This window comes from Trichosurus vulpecula, chromosome 9 (genome assembly GCF_011100635.1).
Source record: "Trichosurus vulpecula isolate mTriVul1 chromosome 9, mTriVul1.pri, whole genome shotgun sequence".
In the NCBI taxonomy this organism is placed as follows: Eukaryota; Metazoa; Chordata; class Mammalia; order Diprotodontia; family Phalangeridae; genus Trichosurus; species Trichosurus vulpecula.
In genome coordinates this window covers 113,131,934-113,152,816 of record NC_050581.1, presented here as the reverse complement: position 1 = coordinate 113,152,816, position 20,883 = coordinate 113,131,934, and the positions used below count along the sequence as shown (strand labels likewise).

The following is a 20,883-nucleotide window of genomic DNA, read 5'->3' as shown; positions in this document are numbered from 1 at the left end:
TATGATATAAACCACCAAAATGAATACTAAGCTTAAAACGTACTTTAACTTAAGTATAGGATACTTGACAAATTCAGTTTGGCAAACAGCCAGTTTATTATCCATTTCATTTTTAGCAAAACTATTTTTACATAATTATTTTGAATCAATGCAAAGAATTCTGAAATCCGTTTAAGTTGAGCACTGAAATGTTTTAGTTGAGAAGGAGAGAAAAAGATCAGAATTCCTGAGACCTAAGCATTACTAAAAATCAAAGTAAAACTAGGCAAAATTATCCTTAGTTTATGTTCAATCTATAGCAATTCCTTATAGAATTAGATTTATTTTTGTAGCCTGTATCCAAATCTAATAGGCACTAAAATACAAAAGCCAGCCAATCCACAACCTTTTAAAAACTGATTCAACTGTACTTACCTCATTTTCTTCTTCTCTATTGTAATCCAGCCAAGAACACATGTAAAAGAAAACAGAAAAAAAAACCCTGTAAATATTTGAGAATTTTTAGAAACTGAAAAATGCAACACTGCTTAAGAGTGGTTTATTCCCCTTTACCCCTCAAAAATAAATCTCTTAAGACTATGTAAGAGAGATAATTTTAATTTAAGAGAGATAATTTCAAAGTATAATCTGAATAGAATATGCCTGTGTTTCCCATCATGACAATTTAAAATCTAGTATTTCCAGTGTTTCGGTGAAACTTTGATGCCATGACAATGTACAAAGGATTACATTTCACACAATTAAACATATAATACACCGGACCCTATCATTTTATTTAGCCTAACAATGAATATAAATGCCAGTCACCAAACCAAATGAAAAAGTCTTTTTTCACTCTAAAACAAATGCACTGGTGGGTGTCATGTGTTTTTAATAATACACTGCTGTACCAACCACAAATCTTCATTTAAGTATTAAATACACTTTGGTATTAACAATTTTGTCCATTCAATAATCAATTAATCACACACGTTGTGTGTGAATTATATGAACTCACACACGTTGTGTGAGACAAAGACAGCTAGCATAGAGCTTCTGCCCTCCAGGAGCTTACAATGTATGCTAAGAAAACTGGAAAACTCTTTGGAAGAAACTAGGCATAGACCAACATCTCACACTGTAAATACCAAGATAAGGCCAAAATGGATAAATGATTTAGACATAATGGTGGTATCATAAGCTGATTACAGAAGCATGGAAAAACGTGCCTGTCAAATCTATGGATAAAGGAAGAGTTTATGACTAAACAAGAGATGGAAGATTATAGTAAGTAAAATAGGTTATTTTGAATACATGAAATTATAAAATTTTTGCACAAATAAAACTAATGCAACCAAAATTAGAAGGGAAAGAGGAAACTGATGGAAAATTTTTCCAACAAATTTCTCTGATAAAGGTTTCATTTCTCAAATATAAGAGAAACTGAGCTAAATTTATTTTAAAAAAAAGAACCATCATCCAACTGAAATTATCAAAGGATATGAATAGGCAGTTTTCAGAAGAAGAAACCAAAGCTATCAATAGTCATGTGAAAAAAATGATCTAAATCACTACTGATTAGAGAAATGCAAATTAAAACAACCGTGAGATACCACCTCACAACTATCAAATTGGCTAACATGACAGAAAAGAAAAACGACAAATTCTGGAAGGAATGTACAAAAATTGAGACACTAATGCATTGATGTTGGAGTTGTGAACTAGTCTAACCCCAAAGGACTATAAAACTGTGCATACCCCCGTTGACCCAGCAATACCACTTGTTGTTTAGTTGATTAGGTATCTGACTCATCATGACCTCATTTAGGGTTTTCTTGGCAAAAACACTGGAGTGGTTTGCCATTTCCTTCTCCAGGTCAGAGAACTGAAGCAAATGGGGTTAAGTTAATAAGTATCTAAGGTCACATTTTAACCCAGGTTCTCCAGACTCCTCCTAGGCCAGCACTCTATCCACTGTACCACTTAGCTGTGATACCACTACTAGGTCTGTACCCTGAAGAAATCAAAGAAAGGGGAAAAGGACATATTTGTACAAAAATATTTATAGTAGCTCTTTTCGTAGTGGCAAAGAATTGGAAATCAAGGGGATGCCATCAAATGGGGAATGACTTAACAAGTCATGGTCTATGATTGTGATGGAATACTATTGTGCTATAAGAAATGATGAACAGGATGCTGGGAAGAATTATATGAACTCATATAAAGTGAAGTGAGCAGAACCAGAACACTGTACAAAGCAAAAGCAATATTGTAAAGATGATCAACATGAAAGACTTAGCTACTTTTATCAACACAAAGACCCAAAACAATTCCAAAGAATTCATGATGAAAATTATCCACCTCCAGAAAAGAGGTGATAAACTCTGAATACAGATTGAAGCACACTTCTTCTTTTTAAATTTTTATTATTTTATTTTGTTTTTTGTTTTCTTTTGCAACAGGACTAACATGGACATATGTTTTGCATGACCACATAAGTATAATCAAAATGAAAGTGCTTGTCTTCTCAAGGGGGAGGGGCAGGAGGGAGGAAAAGAATTTAGAATTCAAAATTTAAAACTGATTGTTAAAGAAAAAAATTTACATGTGACTGGGAAATATTTAAGAAAATAAAAATAATTTTTTAAAAAGCTTACAATGAAGTTATGTAGGCAAGCCACTGTAAAAACATTTTATTGCACTAATAATAATAGGAGAGTATAAAAATCACAATAAACAGCAATAGAAAAATAAAGCAAAACCTTTGAGTTTTTAAAAAGTCAGTAACAGATATGTCAAGTTCTTTCCTGAAACTCCTTTCTTTAGGTTACCTCATATTTTTCCAGTAATATTTCCCCTACCTTTAACTGCTCTGTCCTTTCTGGATGGTTCCACTATCTCTTGGCACCTCCTCTATCTACTTACTGCCTGTTCTCTTTCTTCATATTCTTTCTTTTAGTGATCCTCAATGCCTTCAATTATCACTTTTATTCTGATGACTTAAATCACTATCAGGGTTCCAATATTATAACTGTTTGCTAAAGATCGTCTCTGCTTTTTTGAATATTGTACAATCACCTTACAAATAGGAGCATAAGATCTTGAGCTGACAAGGGCTTTAGAGTAGAGTGAGGTTTTGCTGCAGAGGGCACACTTCCTTTTGATCTATCTTGGCCTAGTCAATATCTTTGGCATCCTATCTCAATGGCACCTCTCTCCTGGGAGCTATCAGACTCACATTCCAATTAACACCTGAAGAGATGAGGGATGAATTCTCCCGGAAATGGGCCAAATCAACCCTCTGTCACTGCAATGTACTCCCCGTTGAAATGGTCTCTGTACTTCTCTCCAACTGAAAATGCCCAAAGAGCAAGAATTTCCAGTTATTCATCTACCTCAGATGTAACTCAGATCTAACTCATCTAGTTCAGGAGTTCTTAAGCACTTTTTTGCCTTTCCCAGTGCCCCTCTTAATACTAGTATCTTTCTTCTGAGGTTATTTGCAATGGATCCTATGTATATCTTGTTTGCATATAGTTGTTTGCATACTGTCTCCCCCGTTAAACTGTGAGGTCCTGGAAAAAAAGAACTGGTTTTTTGCCTATCTTTGTATAGCACTCAGTATAGTTCCTGGCACATATTAGGGACTTAAATGCTGGTTAACTGGCTTAATCTTTTCATAACCTTTTCCCCTCACCTTTGAAGACCTGTGAAACTTATTACATGAACCACATATTTTGGCACTGAATTCATTCAATATTTGTTGATCACTGAACAAACTGAAGACTTAATGTAAGAAAAATACAAAGAATAAAATATGGTACTGCCCTCACAGAGTCGTTAAGGTACAATAAATAAAGTTTAAAAGTGAAATAAGCAGTGCAAACTTTAGGGGAGAAGGAAAAAAAGGAAGGCTTCACCGAGAATGACAATCTTGTTGTACATTTACTATTTTATATGCAACTGTTTGCCTTGTCAAACTGAATTTTAAAACACATTTTTTTACAGTTAAATAAAATCAATTAAAGAAGCCAGTAGTAAAACCCATAGCTTCAAAGTTTAGGTAATAAATAAGAGGAAGTAGAGATTCTAACAAGAAGACAAATGACTTCATTTTATACTACTGAAACATGTTAGGAAAAAAATGAATAGGTACACCACAGCTCTGAATAAGTACACCTTAATAAAAAAAAGAAATAAGACCAGTACAAGGGAGGGGAGGTGAAGCAGCAGTGTGTATTACAACAGTACAGTCAATCACATAAAGAGAGAAAGGGAACCAGATTGGGGAAGTATGATGAAGAATATTTGGCTGAAGGTCAATGGGGGGAGAAACAGAATTCTTCATTATCACTGTAGTATACTACAGATCACCTGAACAGAAAGAAGAAATAGATGAGAAGGTTTGGGAAACAGATCACAGGCCGACACAGAGGTATTATAAAGTAGTGATAGGGATTTCATTTATTCAGACATTTGTTGGAGCTCTCTGCCAAAAACAGAACTAGTTAAGAACATTTATTGAGCCCATACTAGGTGCCAGGAACTGGGCTAAGTGCTGGGGATATACAGAAAAGTGATAAAGAGTCCCTGCCCTCACCCAGCTTACAAGTAATGGGGGAGACAATATGAAAACGATCGCAAAGATACAAGATAATTGGAATTAACTGTGGAGGGCAGGCACTAGCATTAAGGATTAGAAAAGGCTTCTGGCAGAAAGCAGGATTTTAGCTGTGACTTGAAGGATGCCAGGAAGAACAGAAGGCAAAGATAAAGAGAGAAAGCATGTCAGGCATGAGGGACAACTAAAGAAAATTCCCAGACTTGGGATATGGAAGTATCTTGTAGGAGGAAGAGCAAATAGGCCAGTGTCACTGGATGACAAGTACACATGGAGGGGGAAGTAAGGTATAAGGAGTCTGAAAAATTAGGAAAGGGAAGGAGCTATGAAGGGCTTTAGAAGTCAAAGGGCTTTTATTTTAGTTTTTTAATTCCACCAGGGAACTCCTGGAGTTTGAGTAGGACAGAGGGAAGGGGAATGGTCATACCTATTCAAATACTGGCCTCTACGTTAGGCCTTTCCCAATTATCCCCAGCTGGTAGCCTTCTCTCCCCAAACCCAATTACATTAATTCTTTAGTACATAAATACAAACAAATTGTCTCACTTGATTTGCTATAAGCACACTAAGAGAAAGGACTGCCAACAGTGCCTATAACGCAACAGGTGCTTAAAACAACCTAAATTCTAACTGTTTCATTTCTAAATCTGACCCTATGATCTTTTGTTTTTTTTTACTTTGAAGCTGCCCTTCCCAATCAGATACCTACTGTATTAATATGCCAGTCTTTCTGTTCTGCCTTTGTTTAATCATAGTACTTGTCCCATGGACTTGTATTAACACAGACAGATGGATAAGGTGAATTATTGCCACAATGTTACATCCTATTATTTAAATGGGTTTAAACACACACACAATTTACCCACAAAAAGGGAAACAATGAAAAAGTGAAACTTTCCTGTGGTTACAGTGTTTCTAGGTAAAGCACAGAAAAGATTAGGTCTGTATGTATTCTCCCCAGAACACAGTTATCTGACAACTGCTGAAAATAGCCGTGTTCCTCAAGCAGTTTTCAAATTCTTGGTCTAACAAAAACAGAATTTCCTTCACAAATATTCAACTACAGTTAAATGCTGTAATCTATAATACTGTATAAGGTGTTCTTAGAAAAGATATAGTACTTCCCACTGAGGAATAATTCCTGACATAGGATGGAAGTTCATTTCTTAGGAGACACATAAAAAGTTCTAATGAGATAAAGTATTAAGGAACAAAACCAGTGGCAGAGCCAGAAATGGAAGCCAGGCTGCCTAAGAGCAAAAATGTCTTACTCTACTATTCCTTCCCTTACCCTTACTATTTCCTCCACTCCTCTGTTTCATATAAAAAGGTGGCTATTCACTCTCCTTGCTAAGGTCAAACCACTACAAGCACCTTTGATCCCCACCTCTCCTTCAGTCTGAAGCTTAAGCTACCTCCCACCACCACCTCCCATCTTCAGTATCTCCTTTTTCTGTCCTTTGAATATAGAAACATTTAGGTTTGGGGATGGCTGTCAAGTTCACGGTTAAAAAAAAACAACAAAAAAAACTAAATACGTTTTAAAACAAATTGTATTTTTTCTTGGAAATGGTAGTTTTAAGGGAAAGGATTCCTGAATACTATCAACATGGCAATGTTAAGAGCCCACCCACCTCTTTCAACTTATGACCAATGAGACAAAAGCAGGTCAGACAGGACCTAACAATCCCCTAGGTTTTACTAACTAGTCAAAAGGGGGCCCACAGAGAAGTGACTCACCCTAGTCACAGAGGTGAGGAGCAGAGCAGAGATTGGGGCCCAGATCATCCAACTTCAAATCCAGCACTTTTTCTATTGCACTCCGCTGCCTCTCCTGGATATTACAACTCTGAAGGTGTAAATAAATTTCACAACTTTGTCTTTTGCCAATTTTAAAGTAAATGCTAATTTACTTTAATGCTAATACATAATGCCAATCTTTCATATGCTATATGTGTGTGTGTGTGTGTGTGAGTATATATATATATATAAAATTAATGAGATGGGTCCAAAGAGAGTATTAAAAAAAATTCCTATCACTTGGCAGTCTAGCCAGGACCCAAACTGGACCAACAAAAGACTTTGAGCTTTATCTAAATTGTTGCTAATATTTGGTATCATTGCCCTACCCTACAGCACAATGTTCTCCAATGGTAGACACTTAGTAAATATTTGTTGCACAAATTTATCTGGGCCTGACTTTTATTCACTTCCCGAACAACTTTCACCATTAGGTAATACCAATTATTATGTGAGTGTATGTAACAGACTGAACAGCTCCATGTCTTTATAGCCTAACATAACAATTCTGTACTATCCTTGATGTCACAAAGAAAGACAAAGGGCCCCAAACAGTCATTCTATAGCCAAGTGGAACTTGGTAACTGGCCATTTAGGTGAATGGGCAAAGGAAAGTGGCTTGATTGACAGGTGCCAAATCTACTGCTTTATGACAAAGCAAAGAGAGCAACTACATACAAAGTAGAAGCATGATGCTAACTTTAGGCACACCAAAAGGGCAAGCTGACATGCTATGACAATGCTAAAAATCACTACTGTAATCAATGCAATAACCAAACTACATATAGCTGAGAACTTCTTCACATTTTTACCTGCATTTGAAAGCACAAAAGATTGATGTCATCTCTGACCTTAAAAAATGACAATCATAAAAAGAACATTAGTATAATGAAATAGGAACTACATAGAACCAGAAAAATAATATATAATGTAAATGGAAAGAACAAAATAATCAAAACTAAATGCTGAAAAATGATAATGACCAGGCTCAGTCCCAAAGAAGAGATATTAGAAGATAACTCCCCCTACATCTTTACAGAAGTGGGAGACAATGATCCATATGACATCAGACTTTTAAAATATGTTGGTTGTTTTCACAGAACTTTATTTCCTTTCTTTTTTATTCTCGATTATAAGGATGACAATCTGGAAGGGGTGGGGGGGAATCTGATGAGAAATGTGGGTGATACTAAAAAGTTATCTAAACTTAAAATAACTAATGTAATTTAAAAAAAAGAAATGGTACATATAGTACCATAGGTCTAAATGTTTATCATCAATCTGTAACATGATTCTTCCTTTACCACCACCCCAAAATGCAAAAGTATAGAAGGTTCCTCCCATAATAATGCATGCATAACCCTAAGTTCTAGCTGAATACTGCAGGACCATTTTCCTCCCCCTCTCCTCCATACTCACCGTTTCCAGAACACGATTATGGTCTCAGTATACAACAATTATTTTTTACTAGAATGTGTGGAAATCTCTGGGTATAAATTATTGCAACAGCTTCCTAATTGGTATTCCTGCTTCAAGGCTAGGGCAGTTAGGTGGCTCAGAGGATAGATCTGAATTTAAATGGGGCCTCAGATTCTTATAGTGTGACCCTAGATGGGTCTCTTAACCTCTGTCTTAGTTTCCTCAACTATAAAATGGGGGTAATAACAGCACTCACCTCACAGGGTTGTTCTGAAGAACACATGAAGTAATATCTATAAAGTGCTTACCACAAATGTCTGGCACACAGTAGGTACTTAATAAATGCTTCTTCCCCCTCCTCAAAGCTGCAAAAGTGATTTTTCTTAAGGCAAAGGTCTGAACATATAAACTCACTAAATTCCGAAGGCTTCTTAATACCTCTAGGGACAATCATTAATTCCTCTACTGAGCACCTAAAGCCCTTCCCAACTGCTCCAAATTACTTTTATCATCTTAGACACAATATTTCCTCTCATACGCACATCTGGTGTGTATATGTGCCTGATCAAACAAACCTTCTGTTTCTCACACCAGAGAATCTTTCTTGTATCTCAGCTTTAAGAATCCCTCATTACCTTCAAAAATCAGCTCAAGCAAGCATTGTCTCTACTAAGTCCTTTCTTGATTTCTACCCAGCTGGTAGTGCTTTCACCTTCATTTCCCCCCTCCCCAATTATTATTTTTACAAATTTATTTTGTATATATTTACATACCTACATACAGTCTCCCTCATGAGCATGTAAGCTCCTTGAGGGCAGAGGCTAATTCTTTTTGTCCTTGGCCTATCCTTAAGAACTATCATTAGCAACAAAGAAAGCCTCAGCACTATATGCCCTGGTCATGTCCATTAACTCTGAGTACCTCCCAAGGTCCTCTTCTCTTCTCCCTCGATACTATTTCACTTGGTGATCTCATCAGCTCCCATGGATTCAATTACCATTTCTATGCTGATGATTCCCAAATTTACTTATCCAGTCCCAATGGCCCTGATGACCTCCAATCTCCCATCTCTAAATGCCTATTGGATATCCTGAACTAGTCTTATAGATATCTTTAATTCAACACATTCATAAATCAAATTCATTATCTCTCCCCCAAACCCTTTCCTATTCCTAACTTCCCTGTTGCTATTGAGGGTCACCTCTCATATCCAATCTGTTGCAAAAGTCAGATTTTACCTTTATAGCATGTCTTGCATAAGCCTTTTTCTGAAACTGCAACCACCTTTGTTCAGGCTCTCATCTGGGCTACTGCAATAGCCTGCTGGTTAGACAGCCTGTCAGAAGTCTCTACACACACACACACACACACACACACACACACACACACACAAATCATGCTCTCTCTCTGTCTGATCAAATATAACATCATCTGTTTGGCATTCTAAACCCTTCAGAACCTGTCCCATCTCCACCTTGCCCACCATTCCTGTCAGAAGACCTAATACCCACCATGCACTATGCAAACCAGTGACACCTGACCTGCCATTCCTTAAATGAGACACTACATCTCCCACCTTCAAGGCATTTTCTTAGGCTGTCCCCCCTATGCCTGAAATTCTCTCCCTCCTCCTCACAACCTGGCTGCATTATAGTCCTAGCTAAAATCTCATCTTCTATAAGAAGCCTTTCCCCCATCCTCCTTAATTAGTATTAGTGCCTCCCCTCTGTTGATTATCTCTAATTCATCCTGTATACATCTTATTTTTACATAACTATTTGCATATTATCTCCCCATTTAGATTGTGAGCTCCTTGAGAACACGTACTGTTTTCTGCCTTTCTTTGTATCCCTGCAACTCAGTACATAGGAAGCACTTAATGTTTATTAACTGACTGGTTATATGAGAACTCTCCCATGTAACAGCTCTTATTGCCTAAAGTGAATCTATACTGAGCTTCCAAACATATTTAATGAAAATCATTTGCCATGTAAAACCCAATTTTCTCAGACACCATCATAACATAGAATGGACCATGAAAGGCAACATGCTAGTGAAAAACCCCCAACCTGAAGTCAGGAAGACTCAATTTTGAATCCTATTCTCAGACACTAGTTTTGTCAGACCTTGAGAAAGTCACAATCTGTTTTCCTTATGTGTGGAAAGGACAATAAATAACATTTCCCACACAGGCTCATTATAAAGATCAAATAAGATCTATTCTGTAAGGCTACTGTAAAATAGCGTATACACGTGAGCAATTTTTACTACTGCTTTCATCAAAATTGTTATCTGGTATCACAAACAAAAAAGTACCAACAAGTTTAGTATCTGTGAGTTGAACAATGGTAATAAGGCTCATTGATACAGGACTTTTTAGTACTTTCTTACAACACTGTGGAGATAGGTACTTCCAAGTATAATTATCCCCATTTAGAGAGGGGGAAACAGGCTCAAAGAAGTTGCATTAGCTAAGTCGCACCAGAGCTAGTATTCAACCAAGTCCTTTCAAATCTAAGTCATGCCATATGCTATACCATATTGCCTGTCTGACTACTAAGCTAAGGATTGGTTTAAAATTCTTGCTAGGATTAAGACGGAAGATTCTAATAATTTGGCCCTTAAAGAATCACAGCTCTATATTTATTATGACTCTTATTTCTCCACAAGTAGTGGTTTAGGACAGAGTTATTTTATACCATCTACTCTTACTCAACATTACCAGAAACCAATTCAATTCAAAGATTTCTTAAAACCAGAGGACATATGGGGGCAAAAAAGGGGGGGGGTGGAGATATGATAATATGCAGTTAGACAAGTAACAACTAGAGCTGGAAAACAAACTAGAATCATGAAAATAATTTGTAAAAAACAAAACAAAACAAAACTATTGCTTTTATCTCATTACTTTGAAAGAGGGGAGGTAAGAAAGTAGAAAGAAATATACACCAGTCTACAAAAATGGATATAAGGAAACAAAGTACATGAAACCATTCAATTAATTTCCAAATGTAACATTTTTAATCATCAGTTTTTTCCATTAGAACTGAAATTTTAAAAACTATACTAGGGGCTCTTATTCTTAACATTCTTGGTATCATGAACCTGTTTGGGGATCCGGTAAAATAAGTGGACCCTTTTTCAAATTATTTTAACTCATAATCAAAGGAAATGCTAGATTTCAGTTAAAGGCTGGTGAAAATAAGGACGCAATTTTCCCCCATCCAAGTTCTCAGATTGCAAACTCCTAAACTTATGAAAGCAAATTTTATATATTACACACACACACACACAAATGTATATATGTATGTACATGTTCTCTAGAAAAAATACTGATTCAATTACATTCCTTAGAGTGAACTGGATAGTAACTGCAACAAATTATGCACATACGAAAGGGGTACAGACTCCAGAGAGATCAAAGAAGGAGTGAAAAAACCCCTATCTTCAAAAATATTTATAGCAGCTCTTTACTGTAGGGGTCAAGAACTGGAAATTAAGATGAAATCATCAATTGGGGAATGGCTGAACAAATTATGGTATAAGAATGTAATAGAAAACTGCTGTGCTGTAAGAAATGAACAGACTGTTTCAGAGAAACCTAGGAAAACTTACAGGAAATGAACAGTTGCAGAGTGAAGAGAGCAGAACTAAGAGAAAAATTTATAAAACAATATTATAAAGACAACTTTGAAAGACTTAAGAATTCTGATCAGTGTCTGAATACAGATTGAAGCATACTTTATTTTATTTTATTTTTCTTGAGGCTTTTTTTGGGGGGGGTCCTATGTTTTCTTTTACAATATGACTTATGAAAATGTTTTGCATGACTATACATGCATAACCTATAACAAACTGCCTTCTCAATGAGGAGATGTGAAAATGGACAGAATGTGAAACTCAAAGTTTTCAAAATGAATGTTAAAAATTGCTTTTTACATGTAACTGGGAAAAAAACAAAAATACTAAATTAAAATTACCTTTGTATTTTGGAAAAAAAAAAAAAGAATTCTGATCAATGCAGGGCACTAACAATTGCACAGCACCAATGATGATCCCACCCACATTCTGAAAGATAGGTGATGGTCTCAAGATGTAAAATGAGAATTTTATTTTGGGACATGGCCAAGGTGAGAATTTATTTTGCTTGGCTAGACATACTTTTTATGTGAGTTTTCTTTTTTTCCTTTTTCAATGGGGAAGAGAGGTGGGAAGGAAAAAATTTTCAATTAAAAAAAAAAAAGAACAATGACAAAAAGTAAAAAGGGAACAGAACTACTGAGACCAAATGCTATGAAGATTATTGCTGTAGTCAAAAATTTATTGTTTTTAAAAGCTCTACCACACTCTGACATAAAACCTTCCACAGTCTGGCTTCAACCACCACCCTGTTTAGTCTTATCAAACCATTACGCCCCTTTACATCTATACTCCAGTGAAATTTGGTTTCCCTGTTGTTCGTCACACATGGAAATGTTGTCTACTCTACATCTTTGCACAAGCTGTTCTCCTCTGAACTGCACTCCCTTCTCACCTCCTAAACTTTCTATTAGTCCTCCTTTAAGATGCAGAAGTACCACCTTCTGTTTGAAGACCTTCCTGATTCTTCTAGTTGCTAGTAATCTCTCATCACCTTTTATCTATTTGGCACCTTTGCTCTCTATACACATGCACATGTATTTAAAAGTTTTTGTCTACCCCAAAAGAATATAAGATATTTCAAGAGCAACTGTTTGACTTGTCCCCCGCCCCGTAGCAGGCACTTAATTGCTCCTTAAGGAAAATGGCAAAGATAGAAGAGTAAATGGAAGCAATATAGCTAAGGGAGGCCATACAACTACTCCAACAAAGGTCAAGGAAGATTACCAGACCAAGGAATGAATAAGAAATCCACAGTGAGTCATTCTTCCAGCCTTGGAAATGATTATTATTATTAATAACCAACAATATGGGAGGATCCAGAGTTCTGCCTTTTTCTAAAGTCCTCATTTTGAAGCTCTGCCTCTGAAGGACAGGACTGATGATAGCCGACAGGATTAACATTCTCTTAGATCTAAGTATTAATATCCCACGCAACCTTCTAAGGAATTTAATTTAAGGTGAAACTCCTGGCCCATTATGTTCTGCTCAGGCTTGGGTACGGGATACAAATTCTTTGATTAGACTGCCCAAGGGTGGGCAATTTAAAAGTAAATGACATAATCAAAGTTACATCCCCTAGCCCCTCATTGGAACAGGCCCACATCACACTGTAATACTGACACCCTCAACAACACCCACTCTTCCAAGAGCATATAAACTGTGAGCCCACCGCCATGGTGGTCTTTGGCATTCAAGAGTGTCACTAACTCTTATTAATAAAATGATCATTAAGAAAATCATTAAGAAAATGATTAATTACCCCAAAACTATGTGTCTCAAACTTTAGCTTAATGACCTCAGAGCAAGATCCAATAGAATCCAGGGGCAAACACTCAGAGTAGGCCTGCAACTTTGTCATTTTGATTCCATACAACCAGGGATGAGATTGAGGACTAGAGGTTGGTCAATAGCTATCAATCTGAAGCTGCAAAGCTTCCCAGTCCTAGGGCTGGAGCTAGCTACTATCTAATGGAGCCAATTTTTCCAAACTAGGTTGGGAGTCTGCAAGGATCAGACCAGGAGGGCAAGTGATCAAACCACTTTGTGCCTGCTGAAAGTTTGCAGCTCTGTAACCTGAGCTGCCCTCATGGTCATTAAAGATCATAGTATTCATAATCAGAGAATACAATAACAAGATCCCAGAAAATACAGATCAGGACCATACAAGTCCCCAACATTCCCTCAAGTGCACAGAGCCAGTCCCTAATATAAAGTCCCAATTAAGAAAATAGGTTCAAAGAATGAGTTAAAAAAAAAAAAGACCTTGCCAACAGTCAAAAATATAAAAAGACACAAAGTCTGAGAAATTGGAGGGGTCTACAGCACAACAAAGCGTTTCTATTCTAATAAGAAATAAATGTCTTTTCAGAATCCTAATGTCTTCACCTCTTCATAGAGGTAATTAATAAATAAGCTAAAGGCCTGAGAGCAACTTTGTTATATTTTGATAGCTTAAGAGCAAAAAGAAAAGAAAACTAAAAAGGAATTCATTAGGGAAGAAAAAGGGAGTACGATGAATCCCATGAAAAAGAAGACTACGCAAATATGAGAGAAGAGGTGGAGGGAGAGAGGGCTAAACATGACCCTCACCTTCAATTGCACCCAAAGGAAGCTGAATAGACAAGTAACACTTTAAACAGTCAGTTAAAATTAGGTCTGGAGCAAAATCTATTGTGCCTCTGGTTAACTGTAAAAAAAAAATCAGGGCAGCAATCATGATCTTAGATGAGGGAACAATAAAAACAGACTGGATCCAAAGAAAACAGAAACTACACTAAGCTTAATGGAGTAAGATCTAATTACTTGAAGTAAAAATCATCTTAATTACTACTAGAAATAGCAAAACTTTAATAGTGGGGAACCTCAATGTACCACCACCATCTCCCCAGAATTAAACAATTCTAATCAAAAGAGAGTTTGGGACTTGAGTGGGGATGGGGGTAGGGGAAAAGTTAAGTACTTGGAATATGATAGATCTCTGCTGACTACTGAATGGGAACCAGAAATGAGTACACATATTCTCAGCTATACATGCATAGTACCTTTACAAAAAATGACTATGTCCCTGGGCATAAAAACTGTACAAAGTACAGAAAAATTTAAAAATCCTCTTCCAAAAATTAAACTCAAAGGCCTTTGAATGAAAGATTAAAAATTAACTGGACCCTAAATAAATCATGGGTTAAAAAACCCCACAGAAACAAAAAAAATTTTTTTCGAAGAAGATGACAGTTATGAGGTGTTCCAATAAAACTTCATTTAAAAATGTAAAAACCATTCTCAGCTTGTGAGCCCTCAAATAATAGGTAGATAGCTAGATTTGGCCTGTGGGCCATAGTTTGCCAACCACTGCTCTAAAACACAGTAATAAGAGAAATGCACTTCAAAACAACCCTGAGATTTTCTCTCTCAGGCAGTAAACTGGCAAGAGATAAATGGAAATGAAAGTGAAAAATGGGATTTAATCAAAGCTGGAGAGGTTGTAGAAAGCCAGTCACATTAATGCACTATTGATGGAGTTATCAACTGGCCCAACTGTTCTGTAAAGCAATTTAGAATTATGCTAAGAGATTAATATATCCATAACCCTAGAGATCCCATGCCTGCTAGGCATATGATAAAAAAAGGTCCAATATATACTAAAATACAAACATACAATATAAACAAAAACACATTTATAATTGACAATGGCCTATTACTACACTGTAAGATGATAAACAATAAGAAAAGCATGAGAAGATAAGTTTTCAAGAAAACTATACACAAAAAGAAGAAGAAAAAACTATACACAATAAATAAAATAGTGTAAATGGAAAAACCAAAACTGAATACTGTGGAAGTATTCGTCATTGAGCTTGGTCCAGAAGAGATAAGATCTCCCTTCTTTGCAGGTATGGTGGATTAAAGGTGTGAAACACTGTATAATGAGATCAAACTTGGTTAATATGTTTAGTTTTTCTGATCTTTTTCTTTTTAAAAATCTTGTTATAAGAAAGGTTCATATAGCTATATGGGGGAGGGGATGTAGAAAGAAAAATCAAAGTGATATAAATATAGAACATATCAATGTAATTTATATAAATAGCCAAAGCTAAGCATGGCAGTCAATATACTTTTTAACTCTTTAAATACTTTTGTTAACTCATTTCCATTCTACAATCTCACCTAGAATATAGATTATCCAGTGTCATAAAAATTATTTATTGTTCCTAAAAGTGAGTGATATCTATACCATTTACAGAAAGAGAATGAGAAACCTGGGCCTAATCTCCAAGAATTTACTATCTTTAAAAGTATATAATACATCTTGTGACTATAAAGTAATGGGACTCTTCATAGTAAGGTTTTGTGAAAGGCAAAGGTGTATTAATGAAAAGCTCAAGTCAGCAAATACACTAGCTAATTGTGGGGATTCAGTATCAACCTATAACAAGACTCTATGAGTCTAACTAAAACTTACTGTTCCTAGTTTTCTTACTTAAGAATCTTCCTTGCACTCATGATGGAAAATGCTATCCACATTCAGAGAAAGACTTATGAAGTCTGAATGCAGATCAAAGCATACTATTTCCTCTTTTTTTGTTGGATTTTTTCTCATGGTTTTTCTCTTTTGTTCTGATTCTTCTTTCACACATGACTAATGTGAAAATACATTTAATATGATTGTACATGTATAGCCTATATCAGATTGCATGCCATCTTGGGGAGGGGGGAGTGGGCAGGAAAGGGAGAAGGAAATTTAAAACTCAAAATCTTATAAAAGCAAACATTGAAAACTAAAAATAAATAAGTTTAAAAAAATAAATGCTTGTTAAATTGAATTGAAAAACAGTCTTCCTTGCCAGAATATTTTTAAAAACACATATATACAAATTAAGTTTATTTTTTCCGGACTAAATAAGCCAATAGCTTCCCCTAATGAAGGGGTGGGGAACCTGTCACCTCAAGGCCACATGTGGCCATCTAGGTCCTTAGGTGCAGTCCTTTGACTGAATCCTATCTGCAGGTTCCCCACTCCTGCCCTAAAGATTTCTTTTAGACATATAAATTCTGAGCTATTATTTCTGTATGATGTAAATCTGCCTATACATGACAAGTACAGTGAGAAAAGCAAAACTGCAGCAGATGCAACATTTAAAAAAAAAGGGTAGAAATATGCTCCCCAAAATTCTAAAAGGAATTTCTCAATCTTTTAATTTTACTTTTCAATAAAAAGCAAGTTACATATGCTTTGTTATTTGACTGAGGCATGAACTTCAACTGGGATTACTTCCTTCAAGTTCTGCTCCAATTAAAACCAAACCTTCAGCTCTATATTCCTTTAAGAAAATCTGGTTCCTGAAAGTTTCCAATATGCCCAATGAGAACCTTTTAATGAAGATGAAGGTTTCCAATCCTCTTAACAGATTTACTTGTTAGGTATCACCTCAGATAGCCAACAGTCTTTAAATTGAAGTTTTTTGGATTTTTTTTTTTAAAGAGACCCATTTGGGAAAATAGTTGATAGTTAAAGATAGCATTTGCTAAGGGTTTTTTTTTTCTGCTTTGTAGTTAATCAATCAAGTATTTGTTAAGCACCTACTATGTAGCAGGCACTGTGGTAGATACTGGGAATATAAGTCCAAAGAGCAAAACAGTATCTACTCCCACAATGGGCTTATGATATGATAGCTTATGAGCTTGTAATAGAGGAAGAAAATAAATATAAAAACATGTACCACATAAGTATAAAATTAATAGATATGCGTGTATACATATACAGAGTAATTAAATACAAGTTACTTTGGGAGGGAGAGCACTGGCATTTGGAGAGATTAGGAAAAGCTTCATGGAAAAGATGGTGTCTGAATTGCATCTTGAAGACAGACTCTGAGGCACAAGTGAAGCAAGAATGCATTCTGAGACAGGAAATGGATTACCAAGTGAGTAACAAGAGAGCAGATCAGTTTGTTGGGACTGTAGAGTGCAGTAATGCCCAATGTAGTTGGAAAGGTAGGTTGAGGATATGTTGCATACAGGATTTCTTTGAAAAACTAAAAAAAAGGGGGGAGGCAGCTGGGTGGCACAGTGAATAGAGCCCCAGCCCTGGAGTCAGGAGGACCTGAGCTCAAATCCAGCCTCAGACACTTGACAAGCTGTGTGACCTTGGACAAGTCACCTAACCCCAACTGCCTCACAACCCTCCTCCCCTCCCCCCAAAAAACTAAACAAAGGGAGTTTTAATTTATTCTAAAGGCAATAAGATGCCAATGGAGCTGATTGAATAGGGGAGTCAGTGAGATCTGTGCTTAAGGAAAACTAATGTGTAAAATGGACTTGAGTAGTAAAATACTTGAAGCTAGGAGCCTAATTAGAAAGCTGTTAGAATAATCTAGGCACAAATTGATGAGGGCCTGAACTAAGGTGGTAACTGCGTAAATGAATACAAAGAACTGGCAGGAAGAGATTTTGTGAAGACAGAAATGACATCATTTAGCAATTGATTAGATAAGTGGGGTGAGGGTGGAATCAATGATGCAAAAATTATGAGATACAAAGAATGGCAGTATCTTTCATAGAAATAGAGAAGTTTGTAAAATAGGAGCTGGTTAACTTCCACTTTAGACAGGCTGACTTAAGGCACCTCCAGACATCCAGTTTATTGTGACATACAACTGGTGATGAAGAGACTGAAACCCATGGGGACAGACTGGGGTGATTATGTAGTTCTGGGAATCATCTGCAAAGAGATAATAGTTTCATGCTTGGAAACTAATGAGATTACTAAGAGAGAATACAGAGGGAAAAGAGAAGAGGACCTGGGACAGAACCATAGGAAACAACTACAGTCAGGGAGTATGAGATGTGGGTGATGAGTGAGCAAAGGGAGACTAAAGTCAGGAAGGTAAGAAAGAGAGCAGTGTCATGAAAACCCAGAGAGGAAAGGGTTATCTACAGGTCATTTTCTTGCCAATTATCTCATAGTTCAGCAATGTCAGAGTCAATACTTACTGGATTCATAAGGGCTACTTGTAATATACGCACACATTAAATATCCCTCCATGATACCAACTATAACACTGGACAGCAGTTTGTTACAGTAGAAGGAACATTGGAGTGCAAGTCAGAAGAGCTGAGGATTTTTGTCTCTGTTCTGACTTTTGTTAGCTGTGTGACCCCTGACAAGTTCCTTTTTCATAGCTTGTTTCCTCATTAATAAAATCAAGAAAATACACTACTACCTACCTCAGAGGGTTGAAAGGTAAGTGATTTTTACATTTTAAAAAGCTATATAAATGTGAGCTATTACAGCATTATTCTATTCTTATTAGCATTAACCAGTTTTGTGACTTCAGTCCTCTGCTGGCTTTAGGTAAGAAGAAATGGGGAAGCTAGATTAAAAGAAGTAAAATACTATGATTTTATACTACCATAAATAAATCTTTCTTTGGCCAGAGCAAACTATAATAAGCCTCTATGCTAAAGGTAAATGCTTATCAGTTGGTGAGGGTTCAAATAAAGTTCTATCAATGATCTAGTAGCTATCACTTAAAGCGCCTAGATCAGTGACAAATGAAATTTTAAAAGGGCTTTTAAAAGAAGCTGTTTCCTTAGCAGGCACCAAAGCTATTTTTATGCTTTTGCCCTAATTCTCCCTAAATAGAAGAAATCAAAAGCAAAAAAAGTTGTTTTTCCTTTCCAGACTGTAAAACTGAAAGAGGAAAATGTTAGTTACCGAGATAACCTCCCAATTTTTTTTCATGGTAATGTGACTCAAATGACATAATGAATCTTTACTTTCAGAAGTTGGACTTATATTACAAAACTTTTTAAAATATGAATAGGCCTATTCTATTAGAACATACATACTAACTGAAGATTTCCAACAAGTCTTTCATTTGACTTCAATGGGTCCATGAGTCAAATAAACTTCAACAATATTTTAAGTATCTATTATGGGCAAGGTACTGTCTAGGTTCTGGAGATACAAAACAATTAAGAAACAGACTTCAAAAAGCTTAATTCTACCGGAAAAGATACATCTATGGAAGTAAATACTAAGTAATATCAGGATGGAGAGAGCCCAGGATCAAGGAAGGTCTGATGTAGGACAAGCTGCAGAACTAGGCATCTGAAAAGGTGAGGAGGAAATACGTTCCAGGCATAAGAAAGGGGTAGATGGGATGATTGTTTACATTAAATAAATAAGCCAGTCTGCCTGCAATGTAGAACACATGAGAGTGAGTAACCTGAAATAAATTTGGAAAGGTAGTAGGCTTATGCCATACTGTGCAGGGCGTTAAATGCCAAACAAAGATGTTCGAATTTATCCTAGATGGATCAGGGTGCTATTGGCAAATTTTTTTTTTGACCTTGGGCAAGTCTTTTTTTTTTTAGTTTTTTTTATTTAAATTTATTTAACATATTTGGTTTTCAGCATTGATTTTCACAACAGTTTGAATTACAAATTTTCTCCCCATTTCTACCCTCCCCCCCACTCCAAGATGGCTCATATTCTGGTTGCCCTGTTCCCCAGTCAGCCCTCCCCTCTATCACCCCTCTCCCCTCTCATCCCCTTTTCCCTTCCTTTTTTGTAGGGCAAGATAAATTTCTACACCCCTTTGCCTGTGTATCTTATTTTTTAGTTGCATGCAATAACTTTTTTTTTTGAATATCTGATTATCTGATTTTAAAACTTTGAGTTCCAAATTCTCTCCCCTCTTCCCTTCCCACCCACCCTCCCTAAGAAGTCGAGCAATTCAACCTAGGCCACACGTGTATCATTATGTATAACCCTTCCACAATACTCATGTTGTGAAAGGCTAACTACATTTTGCTCCTTTTCAACCCATCCCGCTTTATTGAATTTTCTCCCTTGACCCTGTCGCCTTTCCAAAGTGTTTGTTTTGATTACCTCCACCCCCATCTGCCCTCCCCTCCATCATCCCCCCCCCTTTTATTTTTTTTTTTATCTTCCTCCCTCTTTTTTCCTGTGGGGTAAGATACCCAACTGAGTATGTATGGTATTCCCCCTCAGGCCAAATCTGATGAGAGCAAGGTTCACTCATTCCCCCCTCACCTGCCCTCTCCCCTCCTCCCACAGAACTGCTTCCTCTTGCCACCTTTATGCGAGATAATCCACCCCATTCTATCTCTCCCTATCTCCCTCTCTCAGTATATTGCTCTCTCATCCCTTAATTTCATTTCTTTTAGATATCTTCCCTTCATCTTCAACTCACCCTGTCTGCTCTCTCTCTTTTACATATATATATGTATATATAAAAACACACACACATATATATACACACACATACATACACATACATACACATAGATATATACATACATACACATTCACTTATATATATACATAAACATATACATATATATATATATGCATATTCCCTTCAACTACCCTAATACTGAGGTCTCATGAATCATAC

At 36.4% G+C, this 20,883-nt stretch overlaps 1 protein-coding gene across 2 annotated transcripts in view; it reads right to left on the bottom strand.

The window, feature by feature from the left end:
* The window catches only part of SETD2 (SET domain containing 2, histone lysine methyltransferase), a 157,359-nt gene that overhangs the window by 117,298 nt on the left and 19,178 nt on the right, over nucleotides 1-20,883 (bottom strand). For both annotated transcript variants that reach the window (XR_005009101.1, XM_036737580.1), the window contains exon 2: nucleotides 415-430. Coding sequence is in view for 1 of the 2 variants with exons in the window: in XM_036737580.1 (XP_036593475.1) it covers nucleotides 415-430 (16 nt within the window). In the remaining variant the exon portion in view is untranslated. The remainder of the gene's footprint in view (nucleotides 1-414; nucleotides 431-20,883) is intronic.